Source organism: Schistocerca serialis, chromosome 5, assembly GCF_023864345.2.
Source record: "Schistocerca serialis cubense isolate TAMUIC-IGC-003099 chromosome 5, iqSchSeri2.2, whole genome shotgun sequence".
Taxonomy (NCBI): Eukaryota; Metazoa; Arthropoda; class Insecta; order Orthoptera; family Acrididae; genus Schistocerca; species Schistocerca serialis.
In genome coordinates, this window is record NC_064642.1 from 135,735,643 (window position 1) to 135,755,391 (window position 19,749).

At 38.0% G+C, this 19,749-nt stretch overlaps 2 protein-coding genes across 4 annotated transcripts in view; one reads left to right on the forward strand and one right to left on the reverse strand.

Annotated features, from left to right (window-relative positions):
- Positions 1–7,051, reverse strand: part of LOC126481325 (NHL repeat-containing protein 2) — a 167,439-nt gene extending 160,388 nt beyond the window's left edge. For 2 of the 3 annotated variants that reach the window (XM_050104989.1, XM_050104991.1), the window contains exon 1: positions 6,815–7,051. In XM_050104989.1, the coding sequence (XP_049960946.1) occupies positions 6,815–6,965 (151 nt within the window). In that variant the 5' untranslated portion in view covers positions 6,966–7,051. The remainder of the gene's footprint in view (positions 1–6,814) is intronic. The other variant, XM_050104990.1, reaches the window with a different exon arrangement.
- A 3,697-nt stretch (positions 7,052–10,748) lies between these two features.
- Positions 10,749–19,749, forward strand: part of LOC126482268 (eukaryotic translation initiation factor 2-alpha kinase-like) — a 191,284-nt gene continuing 182,283 nt past the window's right edge. The window contains exons 1-2 of the mRNA XM_050106249.1: positions 10,749–11,051; positions 19,294–19,417. Of these exons, the coding sequence (XP_049962206.1) occupies positions 10,906–11,051; positions 19,294–19,417 (270 nt within the window). The 5' untranslated portion in view covers positions 10,749–10,905. The remainder of the gene's footprint in view (positions 11,052–19,293; positions 19,418–19,749) is intronic.

Sequence of the window (19,749 nt, forward strand, 5' to 3'; positions counted from 1 at the left end):
AATAAATAAGCTACAGCGCTATGGTTTTAAGAACAATGAAATGGAACTAATTAGAGCATGGTTGACTAACATAACTCAAGTGTTTATGGTAAATAGCTGTCAATCAAACGTCTATCAATTTTTAGAGGTGCTCGACAAGGCTTGGTGCTTAGACCCTTCCTTTTCTTGGTGTACATGAGTGACTTGCCTATGTACTTGTCTCACAAGTCCATAATATCTATTAATGACACTACCCTGTGATTACCGTGGAGGACATGAGGAAAAAAACAAAAGCAATGCTTGAAAACTTTGACATATGGCTCGACAATAACAAGCTTATCCAAAACAATAGCAAGACTGAAACTATGTGTTTCTTCCTGCGCACTCTAAATGAAAAAGTAAATGAATGTGACTGTTAGACTTCTCGGTATCCACCTGGCCCAAACTGACTTGGAACAGCCACACCGAACAATTATGTACCAACTTATCTATAGTAGTCATTTGTTAAGCAGATTAAAAACATTATACAGCAAACAACACCCACTATCTTCTTACTACACCTCCTTTCAGATTCATCTGCAACATACATTAAAACTATGGGGCAACTCTCCTGATGCTCAAATGGTGTTCATGTGCCAGTAGAAACCTATAAGACAAATATTACACAAATTCATAGTGATGAGGTCATTAAAGATGTGCAACTGATCCAAAGTGGAATGGTCCTCACGGATGTGAAATAATAAAATGTTACATACATTTTCACTACACATGTGATGCACATGACAAGTTTTAGGTCACTGTAGTAATGCAGAATTAAACGGAAAAACTGTTTGTAGAACCTATTTACAATGATTACATTACTGCACTGAAGATGTGTGGAAGTCAGATTTTACACAACACCCACACCTCATAAAAGATGTGTTGTACACTATGAACTGCACTTCAAAAGTATTTATTTGCAAGACCAGTATTTGGACGTATAGCCCATCATATTGGCATATATTGTGCATGTCTACATTGAACAACGTGTCTGTCAAGTGTCACATACATGCTTTTGAAATGCAGCTCACAGTTACAAGAAGATGTGTTTTATTAAACACATACAAGCTGTGGAACACCCCACATACAAGATTTATGCAACACACATGTTATTTGATATTAAAAACATACACACATTAACTGGTTTTATTAATAAATTTGTCAATGGAGTAGGAGCTGTGTACCAATAAATCCTTTAGATTCCTTGTAAACTAAGCTAATCTCAGGACCGAGTCCAAGTCTTGGTCCGGTACACGGTTTTAATCTGCCAGGAAGTTTCATTTAAAAATAAATATATTATCCCTAGTTCCTTGAATATGCCCCTGGAGGACATTATATATATATTTGTTAAGCATATATATATATATAAAAATTTCCCCCCCCCCCCCCCTTTGATGAGTTCCCTCAACAATGATCCTGTATGACCTTATGAAATGAAAGCAAGCGAGGTATGCTAGCTTTTTTATTTTTATATTACCTATGTCTGACAACATCAGCATTGCAAATGAAGATCTGTTTAGATGATTCAGCAGTTCTATGGTATACTTGTCTCACTTGATAGTAAATTCAAGTTGTAATCCCAAAAATGTAACATCATCAACCTCTTCTATCTACTTGTTATCAAATTTTAGACTTGTACTGAGAGTGAACCTCTTACAAGTTCTCAGCCCCCCAGCCTTTTCATAGTTTAGTGACAAAGAATTGCCTAGGAAACATTTATCAAAGCCCATGAAAATTTTCACTAACCAGTATTTCTAAAATTTGTGAGAAACCATTGTAATTGCTTTCTAGTTGGATGACTGATAGCTTACTACAGGACGTTTTCCTATTGACAATCCAGAAAGAGAGATGATTTGAACCATTTTGCAGCACTGGCTTGCTACATCATACTATCCTTATTTACTAAAAAGATATTCTGATTTATACAGCCAAACATCCTTGGCAGATCACAGATTATACCATTAGCGTGTAATTTGTTGCCTAGCAAATTAATTACAGTCTCAGTCTATGTGTAAATAACCTTCTTAATTTCAAAATCCTCTGGGAATTTAAATTTATGTACGTTGGTCATGACTATTTACTTTCCTATTACATGCTAAGATGTGCTGCTGTTTTCATGTCGAATTTACCAAACAGATTTCTGTTCCAAGCAAAGTTAAAACATCAGCTAGTTTACTTTGTTAACCATATATTTACTAGGATTTACTTTTCCTAATAAGGCTGGTGAGTGTATCCATTTGCATGATCAATGATCTATATATCCCAACTTCAATACTGTTTGTTTGATTCCCACTAAAATAACTACTGCTCCCTCTCAAAACATAACCCTTCTGGTGACGAAACTTAGTCTGATAAGTTTCCATTAACACACGAACATGGTCAAGTTTAAATTCCTATTAAAGGAGTAACATTGCAGGGGACTTGCTCTAGTAGAAATAACCTGTGGTAATAGACTATCTTTTCACGATCACAGACATCTTTTGGGAATTAATTACATCAAAATACATTAATTGTAGGAAAGCACAGAGTGAACATATACAGAATTCCATATTTCAGTAGTAGCTTGATTACAGTAACAATGCATGCTGCATTTAACTGTGGTGGAACTAGAAACGAAAGCTGATGAAATCCATTTAAATAAGACCACTAAATGTCTCAAAATTTTATCTGGCACATACTGTGAGCTACCCTTTTGGCAAGGTAGCAAGTCAGAATGCAGGCCACATTCAAAATTAATTGTAGGTAAGTCCACCTGTATAAAGTACAAATGTCCCAATCGCATAAAAACATACTTATATATTCGGTGTGTGTGTGTGTGTTGTGTGTGTGTGTGTGTGTGTCTACGAATAATTTCCTTAGTGACTCTCAATATCGCTCCAGGACTGGCTTATCAACAGTAAATGCAGTTGAAAATTTCGTTTCATTTACACTATCGTCATTTGAATCAAGATTACCTGTTACTGCTATTATTGTGGAACCCAACAAGGTATTTGACTCTGTCAGCTATCGAATACTACTAAAAAGCTTTACGAGGGTCAGAACAAATGTGATCAGATCGTATGTGTGTGACAGAAAACAAATTGTGCAGCCCAACAACATGAGGTCAAATGTCTTAGATATCACACGGGGCATGACACAACATTCTGTGTTTGGACATTTACTCTTCATAATAAATGTAAATGACTTCCCCAGCATTGTGCTGTGTAAATCCACTCTCTATGCAGCAGATGACAGAGCTGAGAAAGACTTAGAACATTACAGCACGAAAGTAGGGATCTTCTCAGAGCAGCTATTAACACTTTATAACCTACTGTTGCTGTAGGCCAATACTGGCTTTAACTGTCATTTGCACACATTTCAAGACATTGTTTCACTCGTTTCACTGACAACAATTGGTAATATAGTTTTCATTTGAATCTCAGTCTGCAATCCTATGTCTCAGAGTTAAGATGTAAATACTCTTCAAAGAAGAAATGGATAGGTCAGACTTGATAACAATGTAAGATAATTTTTTAAATGTTATATAGCCTAATATTTTACATGCAATTCCATGATGCTGTATACTGTTCGATTAAATTATATTATTTTGTGCCAACAATAAACAAACTTATTTCAGGATAACATTTAGTCTACACTGCTTTCAGTATTTCTGTGTTGCCACCTGGCAATGCTGAGACATTTCTTTATCTATTATGTACAGTATACGCTAATTTCAGGGACCCTTTTTTCTTTTCTGTTTTTTAAGTGATTTTGTGAAGCATCTTTGCTACAATGTAATGCTAACAGAAGCTCTTGATATACTGTTCAGTGATGTGAGTGAACAAACTGTGGAGCACATTGCTCTTTCTGTTGAGGGTATATTCATAGAGCCTCTGGAGCTTGGCACTCTTACAGATGAAGATCTCTGAGAATTCTGGACCATATGGACAGGAATCAACTTTTGGCTCCTGCAGAAATAAGATTCACTACTTCAGTAGACACTCATGAATAACACACATTGCCAGAGAAACATTCAAGTGAGAGAACATAGGTTGAGGAGGAATTTACAACTTTCCTAAGCAACTCATTTTGTAAACCAAATTATTCTGATATATCACACTTGACACCAGTTGAAATCCTTGAACTATTTACGGACAATGATATTTTTCAATTGCTGGTGGAGAAAACAAAGAAGCATGTATTTTTCTGTATCTTTCATAATCCCAAAATAATGAAGGAGGAGATTTGGTGTTTTACTGTGATTCTCATTTTGAGCATGTACAATGAACTGCCACAGAACAGTTCTTCTGAGACACCATGAAGACACAAGAAACAAGTCAGTTGTAAAGTCCATAAGGAGAAATATATTTGCACAAATTCTCAAATTCATACATTGCAAGGAAAATTACGAAATTGAACACAATGACAAGTTGTGGAAAACAGGGCCTTTTCTTTCCTGTGTCCAAATTGACTGTTGAAAATACTTCAAACCAGAATGTGAGCTATGATACGATGAATGTATGGTAAAATATTATGGTAGACATTCTTGTAAACAGTTTATTCACGGAAAACCGATTAGACTTGGGTGTAAAGTTTGGTGTTTGGGCTCTGTACAAGGATATCTTGTTGATTCTGAAGTATACAAAGGGAAAGGTATTGAAAACTCCAAGTATTGTGAGTCTTATTTCAGAAAAGCTGCTACTTCCCTAGTACAAATGACAGACAAACCCCTTTCTGCTTTTATTTTGACAATTTATTCAAGAGCCTTGACCTTTTGAACTATTTTAGAGAAAAGGGGTTTGGAGCAACAGAAACCATTAGGCCTATGTAAAATAAAACTGCCAAAGATTGCACTCTTCTAGCTACAAGTAGCATTATGACAAAAGACAGTAATTTCAAAGGAAGATGGTGTGTTCCTAAGTGCATGGATGGACAATTCAGTCATTACTGTAGCCTTACACAATCATAGTGAGGAACCTTCACATTCAGTGAAGCACTATTCACAGAGACACAAGAAAGTAATCACTGTATAATGTCCATATCTGACTGGGTTTTATAACAAGTACATGGGTGGAACTGGGCAAATGAATGAAGATATGGCTAAGTATAGAATAAGAATACATAACAATAAGTGGTACTGGCCTATTTTCTCGTGGCTATTAGATGTCTGCACCCACAATGCTTGGATAATCCACAATGCTTGGATACTACACAAGAACTCAGGACATGATATGGCACAACTTGAATTCAGGAGAAGAATTGGTTTGAAACATCTTACTGGTTACAGTTCAAACCAAATATGTCCTGGACACCCCCCACCACTTTCAAACAACCACCGTGTCTTGGATGAAATTTGATGTGACAGAACATATCAATTCATAAAGAAGACACAAAATGAAAAAAAGAAGAGGTGTGCAGGGCAAGGATGCAACTCAATCAACCATACATGTGCGAAGTGTAATGTTGGGCTACGTGTGCAATGTTGTCTGCCTTTCCTTCAACTGCAATGAGGACACAAACATTACATAGTAAATTTGTGAAAATATTTTTACTTCTTCACACACAAACTGATATTTTGTGTGTGTATTCTTCATGTATATTCCCTTCAAAAACTGAATATTACAGAACAATTAGTGTAATGACCTAATGCTGCCACGTGTTCTTAACAATATATTGCTCAGAAAAATTTGAAGACTATTTTGTTGCTTTATTTAACTGATTTATATTAAATTAGTAACAAAAACATTTTTTTTAAATTATTCGGACAGTTAAGTGTTAAGTGGTACCAAATCAACAAATTGCATATTAATCATGAAATAAACTGTGGGAATCCTGTTTAGTTTATGTACTAAAGATGACAGCAATTAGTTAAACTTCTTGGGATCCGCCACAAAGAAACTGGAAGAGTCATACCAATTACACCGGCACTAAGTTATACACGTGACAAATTTTTTTAGGTAAATGAAGATCCTGTATTAGTAATAATTTACTGCTCAATGCATTTTATGCATTTTTCCAATCCCATTGGACATGTACAGTTTATTATAGGGGAATTGCTCTGAATCAAAAGAGTTCTGACTTGGTAAAAGAAGGCAATCAGATGCATCTGTGGAGTCAGAAATAAGAGTCTTGTAGACCATACTTAAAAAAAAACTAAACACACTGACAGTTACATGTCTCTTTATACTAAGCTGTCTAATACATACAAAAGAAAACCAACACAGTCACAAACTACGACACTCTGTTCATCAACATAACAAATACCTAAAACAGCAGATTGACAAGACAGTTACTAGACACAAGATAGTTACAGATACAGGGGATAAAGCTATTTAACATGTTGACATTACAGGCACACATTGGGTAATCGAGTCCATTTACAAGCACCACAGAGAAATGCCTTAGAGAAAAGAGTTTTTTAGAATATAGTGTTCAAAAGCGTCCTAACGTTGATCGTAATTATAAATATAGTTCCATTTTGATTAAATTTATGTGTGAGACAATAATGACTATATCACGTGCTGTACGATGGGCAGTTTTGTATATTGATCGTCAATAAAAATCTGAAATATCTCTTACATCGTCCGCGTTATTTGCGTAATTGTTTATGGCACAAAAGACGATATCAACCGATTTTTTTAAATGATGACACTGGATAATAAACAAAACTTATCTAAAAGAAAAGCGTGGAAAAACTACATACGATGGAAGATGATCTGATGATATACTGCAACAAAATATCTTCAAAACTGAACAACAAAATGATTGTCCAAATATGTGACTGTCGATTTAAATTTTATTACAGATAAAGACTCACTATTTTTAAAATCTTCCAGTCGAACATTATTGTTTAGTGTCCTTATATATTCTGCGACCAACTTTTCTTCTTCTTCGCCATCTGTGGTACCTGCGAGGATTTCCAGTAACTTTGCAGATGAAACTAACACTTCGTCGACTTTACCTGCCATTTGTCCTTGTTACCGGTGACAGCACACGTAAATGTACACAGCAACACGCTGCCCTTCTCACTATTTACTAACACTTTGACAGTTTGTTTACCTGTGTTAGCATCTTTGGCGGAACTTGATTCCACGAATATCCATCAGTGCGATGGGCTAGCGCGCACAGGTGATATTTGTCACCGTGACAAAAAAGTTTCCGTCACTGTCACGACTTGTCATAAAAGCAGAATGCGCTCACTAAGGATGACAGTCACTAAACTTTTTTTAAAATATAAGTGACATTTGTCGATATGGATTTTGAAGAGCCGGTCGTTATTTGCGGACTCATGAAACGCAAAAGAAAGTATCATAAAGAGGAATATTGGGTAAACCCATTAACAAAATCGCAAGTGGGCTATGGTATACCCCCCTTCGGAGTTTCAGGCTAAGTCTTACAGAATGTATCATGAACTTAGACAACATGAAAAGAAATTTTTTCAGTATTTTCGAATGAATGTTGCAAGTTTTGATGAACTAATTTGCATTTTACATGCACTGACATACAAATTTGAAAATATTATTAGAATGATTTCTACCCATTCTTTAACGTTCAGATTTATTTCTGAACACTCCTTCAATTTCTTTGTCCAAACGTGCTGGTCTTTTTTCCACTTCTTCTAGAAGAATATAATTATCAGTATCATCTTCATGCATAGCGAAGTTGTGGGAGGACATTGATGCCACACTTTTGTTAGATGGAAAACAAATGGAGAGCAGGAAGTGCGTGCTTTATTTTATTTATATATTTTCCTATCGTTTCGGCCTGCTATGGACCATGAAGATTTTTATCTCTTCCCTGATTGTGTTTTCTTCTTTTGCCAGTAGATGTTCATTTTGACTGACTGTGCTTCTTTTCTCTGTTTTGACCATTTGCAAGCCGAACGTGGAACTGGCGTAGTAAGCGAAATAAAATTTTTAGACATTCAGGATCGAAAAGTTTTCGGAGAAAAAGTCAAAATTACTAAAAATAGTAATTTTGACTTTTTCTCTGAAAACTTCTCGATCCTGAATGTCGTAAAATGAAATTTCAGCTTGCTGTAAATCCTTTTTAACTTGGTTTTCCCATTGTGAATACGATTTTGTTTTTGAAATTGATGAATGTAGGCGATGAGTAAGTCTTGACGGGTTCATTCATTCCAGATGACCAAAAAACATCATTCTCCGCTACCTCATGCTGGTAACAATGTCTTCCGTATGTTCGTATAAATCACAGTTGTGTCTTTGGCGGAATTCTCCGTTTTCCTTGATAGGGACAAGGAGTTTCCTCAAAATTTTCCGGTCTTTTATTTCAAGTTTTCTTAGTGGTCCTTTCTTCGTCATGTTTAAACATTCTGATGCATACAAAGCTGACGGTCTAATTATGGTGTTATAATGACAAAGTTTTAGGGTTAAAGACAGACTTTTGATTTTGTATAAGTCTTTGCACAGATGAAAAGCACCTTCTAGTTTAGAACACCTACTTTCTACAGCTGCATTTTCTGAACCGTCAGGTGTAATTATTTCTCCAAGATATTTAAATTTCTTCGACTGCTTGATTTTATCTTGTTGTATTTGAATTTGAGGAGGAACGTGTTTGATGTCTGTGATGAATACAGTTTTGTTAAATGCTATTTTTAGGCCAGTCTTAGCAGCAATTGATTGTAGGTTGGACACTTGAACCTTAGCTTCGTCAATATTATTTGCAATGAATGCCAGATCATCAGCAAAAAGCCAAATAGTTTCCACTGAGGCCATTTCTTTCGTGTCAGATTTGAATCCCATAACCTGGCGGTACGGTTGTTTTCCAATCTCTGGCTATCTTTTCCAGGGCACAGTTGAAAAGCAATGGAGAGAGCAGGTTACATTGTCTTACCCCTGTACAGATCTCAAATGGTTCTGATAATTTGCCTTTTAACTTGACCTTTGACACTGTGTTATTTAAAGTGACGCTTATCAGATTGATTGTTTTCCTATCTATACCAAATTCGGCAAGGGTGTTCTTTATTGTTTCTCGATCAATTGAGTCATACGCTTTTTGAAAATCGACAGAGGTCACAACAAACGTATTTGATCTTGATTTGGCGTGTGATATAACAGATTTCAGGTTATGGATCTACTCTGCACAGGATCTTGATGTCCTGAAACCAGCTTGATATTCGCCCAATTGTTGATCTAAGACTGATTCAGCTCTGTTTAACAACAGTCTGGAAAAGATCTTGTACGTCGTCGGTAGCAAAGAGATTCCTCAGTAATTATTCAGATCACTCTTATCGCCTTTTTTATGAACTGGATGAATAATAGTCCAATCTGGAGTAGAGTTTCAGTTTCCCAAATCTTCACTATGATATCATGGAGATGTTTTATTGTATTAAGATTTGCGTATTTCCACATTTCAGCCAAGATGCGATTCTCACCTCCAAATTTGTTATGATTTCATCTAATGTGGTAGGGGGACTATCTGCAGGAGGAACATTAGGATAGAAATCAAGCTTTCATTTGAATTTTCAGCATTCAGTAGGGATCAAAAGTAATTTCCAAAAGCTGTAGCATATGATTTGTCATTCTAATTTAGTTCTCCATCGAGTCCTCTTAAATGTAATGTAGGAGGTTTAAACATCGATAGTTGTGATTTAAAGGCTTTATAAAATTCCCAAGTGTGATGTTTTCTAAAATTTGCCTCTATTTTATGGATTTGGTTTTTGTTGAATAGTCTCTTAATTGTTCTCAATACTTTTGATGTATCTTTCCTAACCTTCAAGAAGTTTTCGTGATTTTCGGAGGTTTTCTTGCTATTCCATTTTATCCAAGCTTGTCTTCGCTTTTCAATTGCTTCATTACAATCTTCGTTCCACTGTGGGTGTTTATATTTTTTATTGGTCAGTATAGTTCCAGTGGCTGATTGTACCATGGCTTCTTTAATTCTGTTCCAGTCTGTTTTATTTGGTTTGCTGTGTAGAGTTTCTGTCAATTTGTTGTCAACATCTTTCAGTTTACTTATATCAAATTTTTGGGTCTGTTTTTTCTTGAAATATTGGAACGGTTCTTTCGGCTATGTGGGATGATATTCATTTTCACCAGAGACAAGAAAGTGCGTGTAGAGTATCAATTTCGTCTCTCATCTGCGAGCAACAATTAAAACCAAGCGACGCGGTAGCAGTTTTGTCACGAGCTTGTTTGTGGGTCGGCGGACTAATGTGTGTTCCCTTTGTCACGTTGTAACAGTCTAGTATCTAAAGAGATGAATACTGTAAGCAGATTCAGAAGGATATAGGTTGCAATAGTTACTTGGAAATGAAGAGACTTGCACAGGATAGATTAGAACGGAGTGTTGCATCAAATCAAGCTTCGGATTGAAGACCACAACAACAACAGGTACGTATGCATCGACTGGACAAGAGTGACGAAACAGTCACGGTGACAAGTCACCCGTGCGCGCTAGTTCTAACTAGTAGATAGAACTGATGATTGCAGAACGGCCAATACTATTTAATTATGCTGATCTTTTATTCATCTCTTAAAACACATCTTATATAAAATTACAACAGTATGGCTGGTATGTTCGAATCTGAGGCTGTACTAGCAGATGATGTGTTGCAATCAAATTCCGATCGTATTTGTCACCGTTTTTCAATATTGGTCCTTTAATGAATAATTTTCGCAAGGTCTTCGTTATGAACCAGACTATTTAATTCGATAGGTATCTGTTTCCGAAAATAGACTATCGAACCTGCGATTTCAGTGGTCATACTTCGACCTAGCCATAACATAACAGGTTTGAACACGTCAGACCATACAACCACCCACCTGGAGAATGGACCAATAGCAATGCTGTGTTTTGAGTTTCTGTGTTTTGAGTTGTCAGACAAGCGATGTAGTTCAGTGGATGTTGTCAGTGGATTTATGTGAATAGTTGGCATTTGTTATCTTGATGCCCATGGGTTTCCTTTCGATGGTAAAACGAACTAGCGTTATAGCATGCATCACGTTATCATTTATCGTAGTAGCAGCGGAAGACGACAGTGTACCGAAGCTTCCTTACTGCAACCCCGAGGACAGTGCAAAATCTTATGACAAGTAAACATTTAACGTCCTTTTTTTACATCATTTTGTATCTTTTCTGTTTCATAGACATGTATAAATCTTATTAATCGTAATAACATAGTTTTGATGTCGTGGAAAGAATTTATCGACATTATAACAGCTATGATTTGCTTATACGTTGTATTTTTAACTGTAGTTTCTAGTTTGGCATAGTATATTGCGAAAATACGTTGATGATAACTGGTAAAAGGAGTGTCACTGTTAGTTTGTTCTGCATATATACTAAAAATTGGAGGAGTAACAATAAAGCAAACAGCCTACATATCACAACAGTTCACATAAAACAATTTATCTCTCTGTCTCTTAGGTACTTTCTTTTTTCATTTTTTATCAGTTTGCTGTATATTCTATAAATTTGAAACATAACTAGAGGATTTATGTATTCGTTTGTGTCAAACTGCAGTGAAGCAATTTTTATTGAAGTTAATGTGAAATTAAAATAATAAATGCTTCTAATCTACCACAGTTTATTCTTCAGAGTTCATTGCTCATAATTTGTATGATCATTGTACGAAAGGGGGGGGGGGGGAGGGGATTCCATTGTCATAGGTAGGACATTTGCACTACATTTTTCCAAATGCTAACATAACAAGTGGTATAAATGGAAATACGTGAAAAATGCTTGGTGGTGTTATGAATTATACTTTCTGTTTATATTTCAATATCAAAAGTTTACAAAGTAAGTTTTTAATCATCTTTAAAACTTTGTCGCAGGTGGGGTAGTAAATGGATGTAGATTGAATGTCCAACAACATTTCACAAAAACTCCGAATTTTGCACTTATTTTCCTTTGAAAACATTGAAGTCACCCTATTGAAACAATTCTTTATGTGATTATCAACAGTGCAGTATTAACAATTACCCACAAAAACTACAATCAAAAACTGTCACACATGGGACAAGGAATTGTCACTGGTTGGACTTGTGCAAAATGGAATCGGTTTTTATAATTTAAAATTAATTTTATGATCTTAATCTATAAATGAATCAGTAGTTAACATATTTAGACCTCACTTCTTGTTTTTGAATAACTTTGTAGGAAAGTTCTGTTACCTATAAATAATATAAATTTCAGTAGAGTAGGCCTATAGCATTAATGTCCTCAGTAGGCTAGCTAATTATTTTAATTTACATTTGTTTGATGTCTGGGTATGGTAGAAGAGTAAGAACTTGTCCAAAGTTAATGAAGGATACATCCTTCTCATCCATTACATTTTCAGTATCTGGAGTTATTGTTTAAAAAAGGTTTCCTCTACTGTTATATTCATGCAACATTTTGACAATACCGAAAATGCCGAACCCACCCCATCTGCTTTGATCCATGATGTCATCAAGATAGCAGACAGCCCTATTTCCAGCATACGCATTATGGCTACAATAATGTCACTAGATACATCTGCTAACAAAGATATGAATGACATAAAATATTGCACTCCAGCAAATACATTAAACTAACAGACCAGCAGTGGGAAGTAGGAGATTTTGGAAGAGAGAAGTTAGAAATACAGCAATAAGAATAATATTACCAACTAAGACAGTGATAGCAAGAACATTGGCCCTAATAGCTTAACTGTTATCAAAATACCACATCTTGAAGATATCAGTTCGGCTCTTGTCACTAACTTTCATGGTGCAAATCTCTCAGCCATACAATAACACAGGAAACACAAACAATTCCACTAGGTGCATCTTCATTGGTTTGGATATATCCCAGTTCTGCCAGACTTTAGTGTGTTTAAATATTATGGCCCTGCCGAGGATGATTTTTCATTTTATTCATTTATCAAACTTTCCAGTGTCACTTATGAGAGATCCTAGATGTAAACAGTCAATCACTACCTCCAGATCCTTTAAGCATCCTGTAAATTTCTTTGATCTAAACCTTGGCAAACATTATTTTCATTTTTTCTTCTTTATCTCTAGACCAAAACTTAAACTAATAGTTTTCACTCGGGAGGCCAGATCCATAACTTCTCCCCCACTTCCTGCAAGTCTGACGGTAGTATCGCCTGCAAGTTGGAGATTATTGATTTTCGTGCCACTAATTGAAATTCCGTCTTCTCAACCTCCAGTGCTGCCGTGATGTGACATATTCTGCATAGATATTACCGAGCTGTGGTGTCAGTGTAGAACCTTGTCTGACTCACATTTGTCATAAAAAAAACAGAGTATTCACCATCTGCCTTTATAGTTGCAGTATGATTGATATAAAAGACCTTTTAGCAATGCTACTAGGTGTTTTGGGACCCCAAACTTACTGAGCACATGCCAGAACTTATCCCACTTCAGATAATCAGAGGCCTTTTTATAGTCTAGGAAACAAATGAATGCAGTGACAGAGAATTCAGCATTTTTGAGTTATATGCCTCAAATTTAAGATTGCCTCTTGAGTAGCTTTACCTCCTGCATAACCTGCTTAGTCTCTAAAAATCTGGCATTTCAGGAATTTCCTTAGGTGTTGATTCATTATGTGCAGGACTTTGTTGGCATGCAATATTAATGTTGTTGTTGTTGTTGTTGTTGTGGTCTTCAGTCCTGAGACCGGTTTGATGCAGCTCTCCATGCTACTCTATCCTGTGCAAGCTTCCTCATCTCCCAGTACCTACTGCAGCCTACATCCTTCTGAATCTGCTTAGTGTATTCATCTCTCGGTCTCCCTCTACGATTTTTACCCTCCACACTGTCCTCCAGTACCAAATTGGTGATCCCTTGATACCTCAGAACATGTCCTACCAACCGATCCCAGTCCTATAATTGGAGAAGTTCTGAACTGGTCCTTTTTGTGAAGAGGATTTAGCACAGCCATAGCCCAGTCTTTAGACCATTCACCAGTTTTCCACACTATATTACATATTAAATGTAAAGCATGCATGCCTGCCTCTCGCATCACATTCAGCATATCTTTTGAAACAAGCTACCATCTATATCTGGGGATTTGTTGTTTTTCAAATGCTTGGTGGCATTTTCAGTTTCGCTGAAATCATGTTCTGTGTCTGACTCCGTACAAGTATTTCATCGTCAATGGTATTTCCTTTGCAATACAGTGTTCCACAGTATTGTTTCCACCAGACTGTAGCTAATTTCTTGTCACCAGTGAAATTACTGTCACCTAATTGCATGATTTGAACTTGCAAGTAACATTTTTTATCTTGCATTTCATGTAGCTTTTGGTGCTGGTCTGTTTCTTCAAACATACTGATGAGATAATATGTCTTCTCAGTTTGCCCAGTTGCGGTCAAATACTTTGTATGCTTCTTCATCTTGAGCAGTTTGTGTGCTTTGCTTCTTTAGCGCATTCCTTTCTTCAATCAACAGTAGAATCATATTTGAAACCCATGGACGCTTCACTTGAGGGATCTTCGTAGCATGTTCTGGAAGGGATGAACTGATTACTTTCTTCATTTTGTACCATGTTTAGGGTGCTGCTCCTTCCTCTGTTAATTGGCAGAGTTTGTGTCTTATCGTTTCTCCAAACTCTTTGAGGCTATTTTTGTCTGTATATGAGCATGTCTTGTCCTTACCTTCATCAACAATTTCATTTTTATCTGCATTTTGATGGATACCATAGGTATGGTTACTGCCATAGTCAGCACCAGGATACGTCTTAAATCCAGGACCAAAATGCACTAACATTGCCACTAAAAAATGAAATCGGTCTGATTTCTGACCCTATTCCCAGGAGAAATCCATGTGTATCAGCATCTTGGGTGATGTTAGAAAAAGGTATTACAAATGGATAAATTGTTATTCACACCAAATTCCATTAAATGCTCCCCCACATTTATTCCTCACTCCCTTGCCATAAAGTCCTACCACAGGTCTCACTTGTCCGTTGTCTGCGTCTTGCCAATCTTTGCATTAAAATCACCCTGGACGACTAATGTTTCCTTTTTGGATATCTTTCTGGTGGTACTTTATAGCAACTCATAAAATTCATAAATTTCTATGTCCAACGAAGCTGCAGTGAGAGTATAAACATGAATGATCTTGATATTGCAAGATCCTTTCACTTTAATGGAGATTATTCTATAACTAATGACATTACAATAACTCGCCGTCAAGGCAACAGAAACAAACTCCCAAAACATCACTAATATGTAACTAAAGTCCAGTCCTAACAATGGAAAATCCAGGATGGAATGTAACAATACGAGAGAAGGAAAGTTGCTACTCACCATATAGCGGAGATGCTGAGCTGCGATAGGCACAATAAAAAGATTCACACAATCATAGCTTTCGCCCATTAAGGCCTTTGTCAGCAGTACACACACATATACACATGCACACAAATACTCACGCAAGTGCAACTTGCACACACATCTGCAGTCTCGGAGAGCAGAAACTACACTACGAGCAACAGTACCAGTGCATGATGGGAGTGGCGACTGGGTGGGGATAAGGAGGAGGCTGGGGCAGGGAGGGGCAGGGATAGTATGGAGGGCGTGGCGGACAGTGAAGTGTTGCAGTTCAGACGGAGGGTAGGGGAGAAGGCGTGTAGGGGGTAAGTAGGGGAAAGGAGAGAAATAAAAGTAAAAGACATTAAAAGACTGGGTGTGGCAGTGAAATGACGGCTGTGTAGTGCTGGAATGGGAACAGGGAGAGGGTTGGATGGGTGAGGACAGTGACTAACGAATGTTGAGGCCAGGAGGGTTATGGGAACGTAGGATGTATTGCAGGGAAAGTTCCCACCTGCGCAATTCAGAAAAGCTGGTGTTGGTGGGAAGGATCCATATGGCACAGGCTGTGAAGCAGTCATTGAGATGAAGGGTATCATGTTTGGCAGCGTGTTCAGCTACAGGGTGGTCCACTTGTTTTTTGGCCACAGTTTGTCAGTGGCTGTTCATGCGGACAGACAGCTTGTTGGAAGGATTCCTCTAGATGGCCCATGACTAGGTTAGCATAGGACGGTGCCATGTGGGTGCCCATAGCCGTACAGCGGATTTGTTTGTAGGTAATGCCTTCAAAGGAGAAGTAATTAAGTAATTGTGGGTGAGGATGTAGTTGGTCATGGAGACTGGGAAGGAGGTTGTAGGTTTGGAATCCATAGAGTGTCTGGAAAGGTAGTGTTTGATAGCAGTAAGGCCATGGGCATTAGGAATGTTAGTGTACAGTGAGGTGGCATCAGTAGTGACGAACAGGGCACCATGTGGTAAAGGGAGAGGAACTGTTGAGAATCGGCCGAGGAAATGGTTGAAACCCCTCACCTGGTTCAGATTCATTGATGACATCTCTGCTATCTGGATTAAAGGCGAGGACACCTTATTCACATTCCTCCAGAACCTCAACAACTTCTCCCCCATTTGCTTCACCTGGTTCTACTCAACCCTACAAGCCACCATCCTAGATGTTTACCTCCGCCGCAGAGATGGCTACATCAGTACCTCCGTCCATATCAAACCTACTAACCACCAGCAATACCTCCACTTCGACAGCTGCCACCCGTTTCATACCAAAAAGCCCCTTCCGTACACTCTAGCCACCTGTGGTTGTCGCATCTGCAGTGATGAGCAGTCCCTCCCTAAATATGTCGAGGGTCTCACTGCAGCCTTCACTGACCGTAATTATCCCCCCATCCTTGTACAAAAACAAATCTCCCATGCCTTATCTTTCCAGTCTCCCACCACCTCCCAAAGTCCCACAGTCCGGCCACAGAGGAGCATTCCCCTCATAAGTACCATTCGGGACTGGAGCAACTGAATTACATTCTCCGCCAGGGCTTCGACTACCTCTCACCGTGCCCTGAAATGAGGAATGTCCTACCCACTATCCTTCCCAACCCTCCTACTGTGGTATTCTGCCATCCACCAAACCTACACAATATACTCGTCCGTGCTTACACAACCCCTGCTCCCAATCCCTTACCTCATTGCTCATACCCCTGTAACAGACCTAGATGTGAGACCTGTCCCATACATTCTCCTACCACCACCTACTCCAGTCCTGTCACTAACATTACCTATCACATCAAAGGCAGGGCTACCTCTGAAACCAGTCATATGATGTACAAGCTAAGCTGCAACCACTGTGCTGCATTCTGTGTAGGCATGACAACCAACAAGCTGTCTGTCCTCATGAACAGCCACCGACAAACTGTGGCCAAAAAATAAGTGGACCACCCTGTAGCTGAGCATGCTGCCAAACATGATACCCCTCATCTCAATGACTGCTTCACAACCTGTGCCATATGGATCCTTCCCACCACCACCAGCTTTTCTGAATAGCGCAGGTGGGAACTTTCCCTGCAATATATCTTACATTCCCGTAATCCTCCTGGCCTCAACCTTTGTTAGTCACTGTCCTCACCCATCCAGCCCTCTCCTTGTTCCCATTCCAGCACTACACAACCGTCATTTCACTGCCACACCCAGTCTTTTAATTTCTTTTATTTTTATTTCTTTCCTTTCCACTACTTACCCCCTTCTCCCTCTGCACCTTCTTTCCTACCCTCCGTCTGAACTGCAACATTTCACTGTCCACCACTCCCACCGTACTATCCCTCCCCCTCCCCGCCCCAGCCTCTTCCTTACCCCCACCCAGTCGCCTCTCCCATCATGCACTGGTGCTGCTGCTCACAGTGTAGTTTCAGATCTCTGAGACTGCAGACGTGTGTGCGTGTGTATATGTGTGTCTACTGCTGACAAAGGCCCTAGTGGCCGAAAGCTATAATTGTGTGAATCTTTTTATTGTGCCTACCGCGGCTCAGCATCTCCGCTATATGGTGAGTAGCAACTTTCCTTCTCTAGTATTGTTAAAGTCCAATTCTGTATCAACATCACTCGCAAAGAATATAGAAACATAAACACCTCACACTAGAGTGTGCCACCACTTATTCCAGCATGCGCTCTACCAACACATCCACTTCAGACACGCTGCTCCTCCAGATGTCGCATTGCACAACACTGTTATGTCATGGGTCAAATCAGACAGGTAGAATCAGACCTTTTGGTTGACCCAACATTTCTGCAAGCCAACTCTTGTTCCACTTGCTGTGTCTACAATAGACTTGCCATTTTTTATACCAGATGTTTGCCTGCTGACTGTATCTCTTGTGAAAAAATTTTGTATTTTGAGCAGATTGTCATCTAAAAGTTCATGTGATGTTTTCTTGTTGACTAAGAAAATTTGCTTTGGTACCTATTTAGACAGGTTTTCCCATGCAAGCTTTTTTCACTCCCCCCCCCCCCCCCCCCACCCTTCCCCCCGAGAACCTGGTAGGAAGCATGTTCTTCGCCTTGTCTGGGAGGTACAGGTTTCAAACTCATTTTCAGTCGGTACAGATTTTAGTTTAAGCCTGTACCCCCTTTTTCTTTCAGCCACCTTCCTATGATGTTCAACTAAAAAATTTTCCTAAGATGATGCCTGTATCTTCATGTTTTTCCATCTTCTTCTGTCACATTCCTTCTCTTTATTGGAGTTGTAGTTCGCTTGCATCTCTCTTCGAAGTTCTCTCATGCAGTCTGCTGTCATTGTTTTCCTTATTTTTCTGAATAAATAATAAGTCAGTATTAGTGTAAACCATTATGGCACCAGGTATACTATCCAACAAAATTAAAAACTGTGTTAAATTGTTAAGCTTTTAATAACAACTTAAAAACTGTTATATGGCTGGGACACTACTACTTTCAGTATGTATATATGGTCATTTATGTACTAAACACTGCCTTATGGGTCACCAGATGTTTTCATTGGTTTTCCTCATTCCTAACCTAAAATAAACAAAAGTGCTATTATTGCTGTGATAAAGATTTGCATGTTTTCTATCATGGGTGGGGCTCTTTTGAAAATTGTGTACTTAATATCATAAGTTTCTTTGAAAACCAAAGTTCGTATGTTCTGCTCTTCAAACTTATCATCATCATCATCACCATCATCATCATCGTCATCAACAGCAGCTGAAATCTCCAATATAAAAGCCAGTCTAGATGTCCTACATTCTCATCTACAGTAGTAACAAATTTATATAAATATATTTCCTTGAGTAGTTTTGTAGCTTTAGTAATTTTTCAGAACAATAAAATTTTAACTTTAGTAGATTCAAAAAACTGTAACATAAATTAAATTACAAAAAAAACTTAAAATAATTGCAGACTCCGGTTCACACGGAATCACCCAAATAATTACACGAACAGAAATTTGTAATGGGGTATGCAGATACTGTGCCAGCAGATAAATTTAGTATTTAAATATCTGACTGATAACTTTTCTCTTTTTTTAGGTTAGTATATGTAAGCACACTAGATGGCTCGTTATCAGCCCTTAATTTGGAAGACGGCTTTTTGGCCTGGAGCATTGAAACTGGGCCTGGACCAATGCTTTCATCTAGCATCCATAGACGAGAGGTTAGTTAATTTATACAGTTCATAAAAATGTAATCTGTAATTGTCTTGTAGCATGTGTTTTTGAGGTTCTTTCTACAGTACTGAAGTGTATTGACTGTGGCATTAATTGTTAACACAACATATGAAACTGATCAGGAAATACATTAATTCCAAACCATGCCACATTGTATTAGGAAGATTACTGACTGCTGATACCAAATAGTGTATATAACGTTGTAATGCTGTCTCAAAGGCTGACTGTTGTGCTAGGAACAAAAACTGGACCTAACATATAGAGGAATGATAATTTTTAAGTGAGGGCAAGCCAAAAGATGAAAACTGAAAGCCAAAGA